The sequence below is a fragment of the Diabrotica virgifera genome, chromosome 6 (genome assembly GCF_917563875.1).
Source record: "Diabrotica virgifera virgifera chromosome 6, PGI_DIABVI_V3a".
In the NCBI taxonomy this organism is placed as follows: Eukaryota; Metazoa; Arthropoda; class Insecta; order Coleoptera; family Chrysomelidae; genus Diabrotica; species Diabrotica virgifera.
The window spans coordinates 165,933,504-165,948,041 of record NC_065448.1 but is presented as its reverse complement, the minus strand read 5'-3'; the positions used below and the strand labels follow the sequence as shown (position 1 = coordinate 165,948,041).

The 14,538-nt window shown below is 32.6% G+C and overlaps 1 protein-coding gene across 2 annotated transcripts in view; it reads left to right on the top strand.

Annotated features, from left to right (window-relative positions):
* LOC114334882 (pericentriolar material 1 protein) overlaps positions 1-14,538 on the top strand; it is a 102,334-nt gene that overhangs the window by 63,675 nt on the left and 24,121 nt on the right. For both annotated transcript variants that reach the window (XM_050654308.1, XM_050654309.1), the window contains exon 11: positions 5,657-5,869. In XM_050654308.1, coding sequence (XP_050510265.1) covers positions 5,657-5,869 — 213 coding nt within the window. The remainder of the gene's footprint in view (positions 1-5,656; positions 5,870-14,538) is intronic.

Genomic DNA, 14,538 nt, shown 5'->3' with positions numbered 1-14,538 from the left:
TGAAAAATAAACACAATATTAGTTGTAAATTCCAATTAACACAAACAAAATGCGCTAACGTCACTATCACTAAAATAGATGATAAACGTCAAAATGTTTAGTAAACAAGATATAAACGTAAAAAATATACTGACATTGTTACAGTTAAAATCCCTTTAAAAATTTTTCGAAGTGAATTATTGATATAAATTACAATCATCATTGTATTAAATAAACAAGTTTATTTGCAGTTTATTTACGATTAATATTTAAAGTGGCAGGAGCCACTTGAATCTAACTTCAGCCCGTGAATAATGAACTATTACTCACGGGTACAGTAATGGGTGCTATTATCTATTAAAAAATAGCGAATAATGAGCATGTTATTAAACGGTCGTAGAAAAAAGTAATTTTTTTATTACATTCAAAAAAAATTTATAACTTTGAATTAAAAATGGTTTTGTTCCAACACAACCGTCACGTAACATTTTGTTACACTTTTGAATCACAATATTGTTTGTAGAGTTCTAAAAAGATTCAGTTATTAATACAGTAGAACGTCGATAATCCGGACGTAAAAAATCCGGACCGTCAATAATCCGGATTTGTATCTAGCAAAAATATCTGATTCTTTTAAAATAAATTAAGAACTTCGCTGCGAAAAACGAACCTCTACCGCAGTTCAAAATATTTTACACATTTTTTTAAAAGCCCAAATAGTGTCTGATGTTTTTACTGTACACATGTAGTCCTGTCGCCAGGGGGGGTACAACGGCCTCCTTAATTCAGATGGACTTACCCAAGTTTTTTTTTATGTATTTTGACCCGTAGAACACGAATTTCTTGGGTAACAGTTGATCCGGATGTCGATAAGATTGTTATAAACAAAGAACTTGAGGAATTACATAGCAGAGATTTTTCGCAAAACAAAACATTTTTTGGTCTTAAAAATGGTCTCAAATGGTCTTAAAAGTTTTTTCGTAGGATGCATAGTTTTCGAGATAAACGCGGTTGAACTTTCAAAAAATCGAAAAAGTGCAATTTTTGAACCGGAATAACTTTTGATTAAAAAATAAAATAGCAATTCTGCTTACTGCATTTGAAAGTTCAAGTCAAATTACATCGGTTTTGATTATTTGCATTTCTAAAAATTAAGTTTTTATTTGTCAAACAAAGCTATAAACATAGTGTTTCCCGTGCCAAATGCATGCTTTTTTATGTACGTAATATACGTAGAAATTCTGTATGCGCGCTTACTCGTTCGATTTCAAATTAGAAATGCATTGAAAACACCATTCCATCACTATGTGTTTATAGCTTTGTTTAACAATAAAAAAATTATTTTTTAGCAATGAAAATAATCAGAGTCGATAGAATTTGACTTGAACTTTCAAATGCAGTAAGCAGAATTGCTATTTTATTTTTCAGTCAAAAGTTATTCGGGTTCAAAAATTGCAATTTTTCGATTTTTTAAAAGTTCAACCCCGTTTATGTCGAAAACTATGCATCCTACGAAAAAACTTGTAAAAACATTTTTTGCTTAGAATGACTCAAAAAATACAAAAAAATGTTTTGTTTTGCGAAAAATCGCTGTTATGTGATTCCTCAAGTTCTTTGTTTATAACAATCTTATCGACATCCGGATCGACTGTTACCCAAAAAACTCGTGTTCTACGGGTCAAAATACATTAAGAAAACTTGGGTAAGTCCATCTGAATTAAGGAGGCCGTTGTACCCCTACTGGCGACAGGACTAATGGTGCTATTATAAATTACAATACAAAGTTTAAACATAAAAAAATGTTTTGATTAATTTCACCTGACACTTTACTGTACAAGCGAAAACATAAAATTTTAAAACGTTTGTTGTACTTTAATGTGTATACTGGCCTTTTTTGAGGTAATTTCGATAATCCGGATAATTTGATAATCCGGATGGGGTCCGGTCCCAATTAATCCGCATTATTGACGTTCTACTGTACTAAAAATATTAATATTTCATTTTCTACAGAAAGATATGGTAGGAGTAAAGAAAGAAGTAGGATTTGATCTGTAATTTTATAAAATGTAAAAAGTTAAGGCTAAGTATTGCATATACACGACCACGTGGCATTTAGATAAGAAAATCTCTAAAGTGGCTCCACTCTTCCGTGTTTTAGAAGCAGTAATAGTTTGTAGGAGGAACGAAAGGACGATCACCAACTAGATGGTCCGACCAAGCTGCTGATTCTAATTCATTTCGATGTCGCAATTTAATTTCGAGTCCGCCATGACTGTCGCAATTTATAGCGTTTCTTATTCATTTCGATATTAGTTCCAACTGGGGATATTAACGTTATCATTTGGACACTGCTCAGAATTTGGGTTGGTCCTCCTGTTTATTGGATTTATTGGCTATGTAACCACCGCAACGTTTCTTGATAGTCTGGGCAAATTATCGAAAAAATGTCATTTTGGGAAAAGTTATTTACCAGCTATGTATTTGATTGCTAAAATCTAATCTTAAGATTGCATATATTAGTAATATGGGGTATGACAAGTCCGCAGAAAGTGTGTTATTTTATTTATAAACAAATAAGCACTCCTAAATTTTCTTTTTTTTTTTTTCAATTAGTGCTCTGTAACTCCTAAGATTTTTCCTTTAAACCAAAAACACTCAAATAAAAATTCACCGCAATTTAGTTCTGCACAAAGTTTTTTTTTCGATTTCCTTCAACAAAAATTTTACTCGGAAAATCCGAGTTTTCCAAAAAAAAATCTGCAATTTTTAATTAAAATTTTAGGAAAGTAATTATTTATCAATAATTAAATAAATTGGTGACATGAAAGATTTTTATAGTAGATTATATATCAGGAGGCCGGCGACAATCTAACCAATGGTTTAGCAATAATTAAAATGTTAATTAAAAATTTCGGTCGAAATAATAACCAGAAAGATTATGATACACCAAAATAAATATGATTTTCGTATAAAAAGCACTACATATACCTATTCAACGTACTTTACAGAATTGAAATCGGACTATTTGAGCGGTCTCAGGAATGTTATAAAGAAACAATTTTTTGGCTTATAAATAAATGGAACTCCTCAGAAAATTCCACACCTGTAATTTTGAACCAATCAAAATACGTTATTTTGACAGATCACCATGGCAACGGAGGTATTTTATCGGAAATTTTTTGCTCGTGGGGTACCCAACAGCGAATTATAGTGGAAATTTTTTGACGTTTACAATAACAGAACATTTTTGACAGACTGGTTTTTATTTGTTTACATAATTTAGTTTTGATTCATTTTCTGTCACTTGTAGTTACTCAAAACTTATGTAAAATTGAAGAATATACTATTTTCTATCTTGAAATGGTATTCCCATGCAACTACAATGAGTAGAAATTACGAATTTGAAAGCCTAAATAATTGCTGACAAAGCTATGGCGCGCTATTAATCTGTTCATGTAGCTTTGGATTTTCAAATGCAAATTTGGTGTGGAATTTTCTTACCGAATACCACGCGAAGTCAAATTAATATCCGGAAATTTTTTTTTGATCATGAATATTTTTAGAAAATTTCCCTCGTCTGCGACTCAGGAAATTTTCAAAATATTCATGATCTCAAAAAAATTTCCGGAAATAATTTGACCTCTAGTGGTATTACTAGTGAAAATATCATATTAAATTAAATTAAGTTAACGCTGTTGAAAAGGGCACGGCTTCTTCTTCGAAGAAAAAAAATCGAATTGAGTGGTTCCAGGTATAACCGGTCAAATTTGACCGGCATTTGCGACAGAGTTATAAACAACAGGATTTCAATATTTGAACCGTTATCTTTTTATTCCGGTTCTCTTTGTACATACAAATTTTCATATCTTCAAGACACTCATAACAAAAAAGATTTATGTCACCAAGTTATTTAATTATTGATAAATAATTACTTCCCTAAAATTTTAGTTGAAAATTAAAGATTTTGTTTAGAAAACCCGAATTTTCCGTGGAAAATTTCCGCCTAAGAAAATCGAAAAAAATATCTATGTGCCGAATTAAATTACAGGGAATTTTTTTGTGAGTGTTTTTGGTTTAACGTTAAAATCTTCTGAGTTACAGAGCAATAATTTAAAAAAAGATTTCGGAACGCTAATTTGTTTATAAACGAAATAGCACACTTTCTGCGGACTTTGCATAGCTCTATTACTAATATATGAAATCTTAAGATGTGATTCCAGCATGTCCAGCAATAAAATAGCTGGTACATAATTTTCCTTGTTTTATACTAATTTTCCCAGATTATTAACTTACATCTTTCATTGAGTTGATAATTCACGTTGTGGACATTCTCAATTATTATATTTCTAATTTAATACTATTCTATCTAATTCCTCCAAAACCAGCAAATTTCCATAAAACCCAGCCATATTAATACCTTTTGCTTTAGTTTTCCTTGCAAGAAACAAACAAAACACATCTCCTAAACTAAACCTAACCTCGCTTTCGGCCATTCATTAATGTCCGTGTCACAACAATTTCGACTCGAAATTATAATATCAACCACTTTTTTGGAGTCGCCATTAATTTCGATAAGTCGCTATTTTATGACATCATTTTGTTAGTTCAACTAAAATCCACAAGGCTTGCACAGTCGCATTTCAACGTCGCCATATTGATTGCGACTTGTTTTGAGTCGAAAGGACACCGCACACATCTTATGGAAAATATAAGGTCACTCAAATTCAATAAAATTTATATGAATAGATTCGTTTCAAATTAACGGTCAATTCTTATCATTTCGCCAACTCTGTATTTTCAATAATAAGAGTAGAAATTGATATAAATAAATCTGAAATCAAATGGGTACATACAAAAGTCAGAGAGAGAAAAAATATTTTAAAATACCCAAATTATCGGTACTCCATAAATCAGCGGATTAGTTTCACTAATCCGCTTAGGCCCAGCGGGGTTTAAGCTGTTTTGAATAGCACCCAGAGCAATAGTGATTGTAACTGACACATTTATGGACTCAAAAAATGTGATTTCGATAAACTTTAATTGCAATTTGCGCCATAATTAATCATAATTAAGAGTTGGCGCAATGATAAGAATTTACCGTTAATTTAAAACGAATATATTCATATCAATTTTATTGAATTTGAGTGACATTATATTTTCCATAAGATGTGTGCGGTGCCCTTTGAATTAGAATCAGGGCCCAAATTAAGAATTCAGCTGGAAACTCATTCTGCGAAGCTCTTAGAGCAGCTGAAGAGAGAGACCAATGGAAAAAAATTGTTAGGAGTATTGGAAGAAATCTCGATCCTCAGATATGGGGAAACGACAAGAGAGAGAGAGAATAGTTTGTAGACAAGGGATGTTGCGGTGGTGGTAGTTGAGGGGGAGGTTCGACATTTGAGTTCGACACCATGTCGAACACAAATGCTATGCTGAAAAGATACAGGGAAGAATTCTTCTATTAGCGTCTATATTCGTTGATAATATCAATAAAACGTTTATGTTGACAAACATAATGACCTATATCATGCACTGACATTTACGATTTGTAAGACCGCTGAAGTACCAATTAACGGCGTTTAAATGTAAGATCCACAACCTACTTAATATAAACAGATATTACTATTTTTAAAATAAATAAATTTGCAATAATGAATATCTGTATTATGCTTTCTAGTTATTCCCGCCAAAATCTTCTATCTACCAAAAACACCGGAGTTCTACAAAATCTTCCTCCTGTTATCGACCGGCCTAACTTCGGTAACCAACCAAATTTAGTTATTAATCCGTTTGCATTTATGTCATTCTCTCGGAAGAGTAATTCTGAGCAAGATTCTTCTAGTACTTCGCAAGAAAATACTCCTCAAAGAACGACTACGAAAGATACCGGGTAAGTATTGTATAATTTAGTTATTCTAACGTTAAATTAATTTTAGTTTTTTAAAATCTGGGCTTGTTGTTCTCTTATTTTGGCATTTTTTGAATCTCGTTTTAAGTTTGCCAACCACGAGATTATTGTTAGATTTAATATTGATTGCATTCCTACATCGTTTGACACCTGGCCAGATCGCATGGCCTTCTTCATATCTACAGCCGCCTTTCTGGAAGTTGGAACCATGTATTTAATACTCAGCACTATGAAAGAAATAAATATGAACTACTTTGGTCACATACTTGAAATGAAAAATATGAGTTGATGCGAGTAGTTATACAAGTGAAAGTAGACGAAAAAAGAGGATGGGGAGACGACGGGAAAAAAACAACAGTAGAACTCTTCAGAACCGCTGCAGATAGAGTTAAATGGGCCATGATGTCCTTAAAGGATAAGGCACATGAAGAAGAAGATTTAATACCATTAAACTTTCTTTTTCTTCTACGGCACTACAGCCCAAATTGAGCCATGGCCTCCTTTATTTTTTGCCTCCACCCTTGCTTGTCTGTGGCTGCTCTTCTCCATACACGGACTCCTAAAAGGGCTTGTGCGTCGCTGTTTACTGTGTCTTTCCAGCGCTTTCTTGGCTTTCCAATCGGTCTCTTTCCCTGCATTCTAGCATTCAATTATCTTTTTGGTAGCCTATCCTCTCCCATTCTTATCACATGTCCGGCCCATTGGAATCTTTGTATTCTAATGAAGTCTGACTTCCTTATAAAGTTGATAAAGTTCGTTGTTGTATCGACTTCCGAAGATTCCGTTTTCCCTCAGAGGTTCTAGTATTCTCCTCAGTACTTTCCTTTCGAATGTGTCGAGTTTGTTTTTGGAAGTTTCTTTCAGGACCCAGGCTTCACAGCCATAGCATGTTAATGGTCGAATTAAAGTTTTATAGATTCTCATCTTTGTATTTCGGTGGACATTTTTAGACCGAAATATATGGGAGAGGGCAAAATAAGCTATGTTTGCCTGCGTTATTCTCTTCCGCATTTCTCCGTCTTCTGATCCGTCGGCATATATTTCTACTCCCAGGTATGTAAACTTTCCAACCGTTTCAATGTCATCTTCATGTATAATGTTTTGTGGGACTATATTTCTTCTCGTCTGTCATTATTTTTGTTTTTCTGTGTTAATTTCCAAACCTAGCATTTTTGTTTGTGCTTTTAACTCTGCGTATGTTTCCTGTGTTCCTGTTGATGTTCTACTCATAATATTAATATCATCGGCATAAGAGGCCAGTTGAACCGTTCGGTTAGTCAGTAGGTTTCCTCTTCCAGTTTGCATTTGCCTAACGGCATACTCCAGTGCCAGGTTAAACAATGTTGGGGCCAGCCCATCTCCCTGCTTTAGTCCCTGCGAAATTTTGAAAAAGTCTGTCCGGTGGTTTTGTATTCGTACACATGCCTGAGTTTCATCCATTGTGGCTTTAATGAGTTTTATTAGCTTGTGTGGTATTGCCAATTCAGCCAATATATAGTATAGATTGTTCCTTTTGACTGAGTCGTATGCCCGTTTGAAGTCTACAAACACGTTGTGAACATCAATATCGTGTTCCCATGATTTGCTCAAGATCTGTTTGACTAAATATTTGATCCAGTGTCGATCTTCCCCGTCGGAAGCCCGTCTGATACTCTCCAATAATATTTTCTGCTAGTGGTTGGAGCCGCTGGTTTATAATATACGTGAGGACTTTATATGCTGTACATAGTAGAGAGATTCCACGGTAGTTTTTGCACTGGAGTTTGTCTCCTTTTTTATAGATCGGGCATACTGCATACTATACTTTTCTTCCAGTCGTCGGGTATTTTCTCTTCTTGCCATATGTCTTTGATGAGCGCGCGGATGTGACTTGCTAGGTGGTCGCCACCTACCTTATACAGTTCTGCTGGTATTTCGTCAACTCCAGGAGCTTTATTGTTTTTCTGGGCCTTAATAGCTTCGAGAACTTCCTCTATAGTTGGAGCTTCTACTCCATTATCTACTTCATTCTTTTCTACGTAGTTCATACCCATTTCATCTTCCATGTCTACTTGTGTTCCAAGTAGGGTCTGAAAATAATGCTTCCTGGTTTCTGTGACTTTCTGTTGGTCACTGATTATTTGCCCACTTTCATCTTTACATAGACTTGTTTGAGGTTTATACCCACTTCTTATCTTTTTTAGGTATTCGTATGCCCCTCTGTTTTCGTTGTTTTTGAAATGTCCTTCCATTTTTTCTATTTGTCTGTTTTCATAGGCTCTCTTTTTCTTTCTACATATCTTGTCTGCTTTCCGTCTTGCGACTTCAAATAATGTTCGTCTTTCCCGTGTTCTTCTTGTTATGTACATTTTGTGTGCTTCATTTCTTTTCTCTATTGCTTGTCTGCACTCGTCATCAAACCATGCTCCTCTTTCCTCTCCTTTTTCTTGTTTCCCAGGGTGGACGCTGCTGCTGTCAGTACTGCTGTTTTGATATTACTACATTTGCCCTCTACGGAGTGCAGTTCTAGCGTCCTTAACTCATTTACGACTTCTTGTTCGAACTTGTCTTTACATTCCTGGATCTTCAGTTTTTCCAGGTCCAGTTTGTTTATTCTTTGTTGTCTTTCGTTTCTTTCCCTGTTAACTCTGCATCTAAATTTGATTTGTAGTAAAAGATGGTCTGATTAAACTTTCTTCGTTATAGAATTATACAATGGTGTTTTGATTATGGAATTTAAACGAATGAATGTGTTGAAATGGAAAAATTTTAAATTATTGGAAATTAAAAATGGCATTTGCGAAACTGTTAAAAGCTGCGAAGAAATTACTAAACGTCATATAAACGTCATTAAATAATAGATAACATGAATGATAGATCTTTTGTCATCATCATGACAGCTGTTAAATCTTGTTGGATTATGGAAATCTCACTTTTGAGCTATCATCATCTAGCCGTTATCATCCACTGCTGAACATAGGGCTACTCTAAGTTTCTCCATGTCTCCCTGTCTTGAGCTACCATCCAGTTCCCGGCAGTTTTCTTTACATCGTCTCTCCAGTGCGTTGGTGTTGGACCTCTGCTTCGTATGTCCGTCCGCGGTCGCTATTCCAATAATCTTCTATAGTCTTTTTACTACAAAAGCAAGATTACGTAGGTCAAAATTTTTGACCTCAGAGTACTGCCAAATCATTAGATTGTAACTTTTCATCATGGCCACGTTAATGTCATTACTTGTCAAATATTTTCTGTGTTTTTATTTACTGTACAAATAATATCTCTAATTCTTTATTCTAAGTAATGATGTCAATAGGTTTTCATTTCTTGCGGAAATATATTAATAATACGCCGAAATATTTGTAATGTTAATTAACGTAAAGATAAACATCAACTTTAAAATTGACATTTCTCTAGCACAGCTATACGACACGGTATTATAATAAGAAAACGTAATCGCGATTACATTGAGAATTTTAGAATTACATTAATTAAATAACCAAAAACATTTTCAACGAAAACTTTTCGTTTATAAATTCGCAAAGTCTGTGTGTTATTGCGTTGCCGTTCCTGCAATACTTAGAGCAGATTTATCGATGGATTCTTATGTAGTTTTGTCTTCTAAATCCAAATCTGAAAACGGCATTTCGATATCTCTAACCGTCTTCGAGATAATTGACCTCAGATTCTAAAATGTGACGTCACAATCCTTTTATTTTCTGCCGACACACTAAACGTCAGCTGAAATCGTTGCTAGTAAGTAGACTAGTTTTTTAATCTGAATTTGTTAAGCAAAGCATAGGTTATTTACACTTTGACACTTCGTGAATGTCAAACTAAATTTTAAATAAAGTATTAATAAAATATCAATGACATTTGATAATGAATTTAATTATTATATAAAATAAATACGATGTTCAAAAATACAATTTGAGTATAATTTGAAAGCAATGCTTTATTAACAATTTTAAAAAGGTTTATACGAGTATACGGCTTTCCCTTTAGTGGGAGTACCTAATGATAAATGGACTGTTCCATTTGTTATGAAATGAAAATTGTTATTATAGTCGGTTCGCTAAACTCAGACACAACTAGCTAGTGATTTTAGTAGGTAATTTTTTTGTTTTTTGCCAATTTTGCCAAAATTGGCAAGATTACTAATTATTTAGTAATTATTAACTATTTAGTAATTATTTTTTTTGACAAATTGGTAAAATTACTGACTAAAATCACTAGCCAGTTGTGTCTGAGTTTAGCGAACCGACTATATGAAATGTTGTTTGAAAAAAAAATATGGTCTGATATGTGCAATTACATCCTTCTAGCCAGGGAGGTAGTGTCAAATTTGACCGGAGCATTTTAGCATGGCTGCTTTCTTTTTATTTAGTTAGGTATTCCAAAGCTTATTAACAAATGATGTGTCAGCTGGCCCAAAACCGGGGATTTTAGACAAGAAAAGGTAAAATATGAAACTTGATGGAAAAACGCTACAACTTATGCCAAATATTTATCTACGTGACTTACAACTCTTAATAACCTTGCTGACTTCGCTCCTAGCTTTCACTCAGGCAATCCGGGTTCAAATCCTGGCGTTGCAATTATTTTTTGGTTTTAAAATTGACATTTTATTTTGAAAAATAATTATTTTTATAATACCACGTTTGTATTATTTATACGAGACAATATAAAAAAATCTGTATGTCTTTTATAGAATTATGCATAGAACTTATGAAATAGAACTATGCATTTGATCATAAATATTATGATTGACCTTAGTAAGCAAAGTTGTTGTAAATGAACCCCTGAAGCTTCCTAAGTTAGTACGACGAATCTAAGTTAAAAAGGGGGTTGCCCTCACCACCCCCTCCTGACATTTTTTTTTTATTTTTTGGACAAACTGTTTTTTCTTAATGTAATATGATGTAGAACCAAAAGATACATACAACTCTAATTTTTCACTTTTCTATCACCAACCCCTATTTTTTAATAGCAATCTAAATATTTCCCTGTTCTCTATATAATAGGTATATAGCAATGGATGTTTGTCTGTATGAGGAGCGATCAATCAAAACGCAATAAATCCTGTTTTTTAGAATTTGAGTTAAATTAATACTAAATAGCTTTGTCATGAAATATATCCAGTGGTTACAGCCAATTCCTTCCAAACGCATCATATCCAATAGAAAATAGCTATCGAAAGTGTGCAAATCAATCAAAACACAATAAATCCAGTATTCCGCTGAATAACGCCCTTATTATAAAAATAATTATTTTTCAAAATAAAATGTCAATTTTAAAATCAAAACAAACATTTCAACGCCAGGATTTGAACCCGGATTGCCTGAGTGAAAGTTAGTAGAGAAGTCAGCAAGGCTATTAAGAGTTGTAAGTCACGTAGATAAATATTTGACATAAGTTGTAGCGTTTTTCCATCAAGTTTCATATTTTACCTTTTCTTGTCTAAAATCCCCGGTTTTGGGCCAGCTGACACATCATTTGTTAATAAGCTTTGGAATACCTAACTAAATAAAAAGAAAGCAGCCATGCTAAAATGCTCCGGTCAAATTTGACACTACCTCCCTGGCTATTCTAATGGAAAAGAATATTTGTAGATTTTTCTCAAATTTTGGATACCAACAACATTTTCATTTATTACTCTTTTATTTTTAATTTGACGAAGAAAAGTTATTTTTCATAAAAAGCTCTTCATGGTCTAAGATTTATGATGCAACCATCATATATCAAATTTTATTAATTTTATACGAGGTATATAAAAATATGAATTTCGATCAAGAGTAAAGTACCTTTATAGTGCACAACATTTAAATTAGAATGATATAATTGCACATTAAAACATAATTTTTAATTCTAAACAACTTTTCATAATAGCAATTTTCCATATTATGAATTAAAATACGTAAATAAACACAAAGTTTTCGTTATGATAATGCTCGCATTTTCAGCTTGTTTATTATTAATAATATGAATTTTATGAAACAATCCTTTAAGTTAAATACTCCAGAAAATAATAATTTTATTTAAATATATTAGACAATCGTACGCTACTGATGTGACAGTTCTGTGTTGCTACATTTTTACTTCATTTCGTATACAATTTGATTCAAAATATAGCTTTAAAATACTGTACTGTTTTTATAAATACCTACATATTAAGTATAGCTTAATTTAAAAACTATTGCAATTATTGTTGTGTAGGTACTTACACTATACTATTGTGTTTGTGTTTGTATTGAGAAACATATATGCCAGATCAAAATGCTTCTTTAAAGATTATTTTGAACAAAAACAAAATAATGGGATTCCCTTTTACCATTAACTGCAACTGCAGAGAAGTAATTTAAAGAATTTGGATTTTTTAGATAAGATTATTATGAGATTTAAAGATCAGAAAGTTTTCTTATGAACTTTAGCGTTTGCAGTACTTAGTTTTAAAAATACATATTAAATAATCTATTTTAATGATTATACCTACACTATGATAATATTGTTGTTAATTAATATATTTCGGCAAGTAATGAAAACTAATAATGGACATCATCTCTGACAAGTAATGATATAAACGTGGCTATGATGAAAAGTCACATTCTAATGTTTTTACAGTGCTCTTACGTCAGCAATTTTGACCTACGTAATCTTGCTTTTGTAGTAAAAAGACTATAGTCTATCTCCTGTTCGATGTTCTTGCCACAGGACTTACTCTTTTCCATTTATTTTAAGCTACCTGGTCTACTGGTTTTGGTTTTTGTTCTTTGCCTGCTGGTATTATTTGGTATTCTTTCTCTTCTTGTGATTCCTAGCATGGCTCTCCATGATCTCTGGGTCATTCTTAGATTTTTTGCTGACCTTTTCGTTAATGTTAAGGCGCATTTAAATCAAAGCGAACGCGAACGAACGAACGAATTCGTTCGTTAACTTTATTGTATTTGTACAGCGAATCGAGCACGACCGAACGAATTCGTTCGCATTCGCACATGTTCCAACCGATGTTGGTAAGTGAGCGAATCATCAAAGGAAATCGTTGTTCAATGTGGACAGTGGATAGACTGTAGAGAACGAATTCGTTTAGAAGTACTGATTTAATTTATTTACAAACATTAATTTGATAGTGTTGTTTATTGTGTAGTCGTGAAAACATAATTTTACAATATGGAATGGACCAATGAAAAGATACTTCAATTAATTTAGTTATATAGAAATAAAGAATGCCGATGAAACCCGAAATCGAAGCTATATAAAATAATAAACAGAAAAACTTATGCTTGTTTTAACATTTCTATAGGAAATGTTAAAACAAGTTAAAATAGATGTCTCTGAACTAAAAAAATTAATTAGCTTCTGGCATCATTTAGACGAGAAAGACAAAAAGAAGCTTCGAATTGGTTTGCTTTTAAAAGCCTAATGTTTTTATTGGATAAATTTCAACCCAGAAAGACTAATGAGGTAAGCAAATCAAATGAATTGCTAAAATTAATTAAAAGCAAATTTATTTTGATACACCAATTTTACAATTTAATATTTGAACATAATATAGTCAATAGTCATCGTACCAAGAGCAAGCAACTTTTTCGAGGAAGAATTTTAAGAAAGCTGGTTGTTTAATATATTATTCTCTATGCTCCCCCAAACAGCGTATAATACCTGCTACCTGGCTGCTGATACAGATTGCGTTCATTAGTTCGAAGCACATTACAGGTACCTACCTAAATATATTGAATTCAAAATTATTTTAAGAGGATAATTTTTTTTGTCATTAATTTTGTCATTATTAGAAATATGAATACAAATATTTTGTCAGTATGTAATTTATATGGTAAAAATTGTTACGTTTGACCTGTGCTCTTGTGAGGAATGGAAGCATGGACGTTAGAGGCCAGTTCCATTAACAAATTTGAAGTGTTTGAAACGTGGTGCCTACGTCGAATGTAGAATATCATGGACGGACAGAGTCAGAAATGTTTAAGTACTAAGAAGAGCGAGAGAGTTTTACAGGATAGGGAACTTTTTAATTATGTTAAAAGTAAGAAGACTGCATACTTGGGACACATATTACGAGGGGAACGATACACTTTTCAGCAACTGATACTCGCCGGAAAGATATAGGGTAAGGACGGTCTGGGAAAAAGATGTCATGGCTGCGTAATCGCCACCGCCAGTGGACAACAACCCACGGCTATGAAATGCTCTGCAATGCTGCTAAAACAGTAAGATTTTATTAACAAGACAATGTACGATAGACGCCTACGCAGAAATACACGGCATCTTAAGAAGAAGAAATATGAATTTATAATTGCTAGACATTTTTGGACGTTTTATTTATCTCAGACTTTAGTTGATAATGTCAGATTTAAATAAAATATTAATAAATACAACTTATCATCAAAATTTTCAACAAAATAATAAAAATACCTGGATAAATTATTATTTTTGAGTCTGGAAATAATGTTTATTTTATTTGAATTATTAAAATCAATTTTTTTAAATTAAATAATTATAGAATAGAGACAGGACAAAATGAAATTATTGAAGTCGTATCAAAATTTATACTTATATTTATGAGTATGACATATTTTTTTCTTACAGAAAATACATTGCATTTTATAAGCTATTATTGTATTAAAATTTACCCAACAAGAAACACTGCAATAAACTTAAAC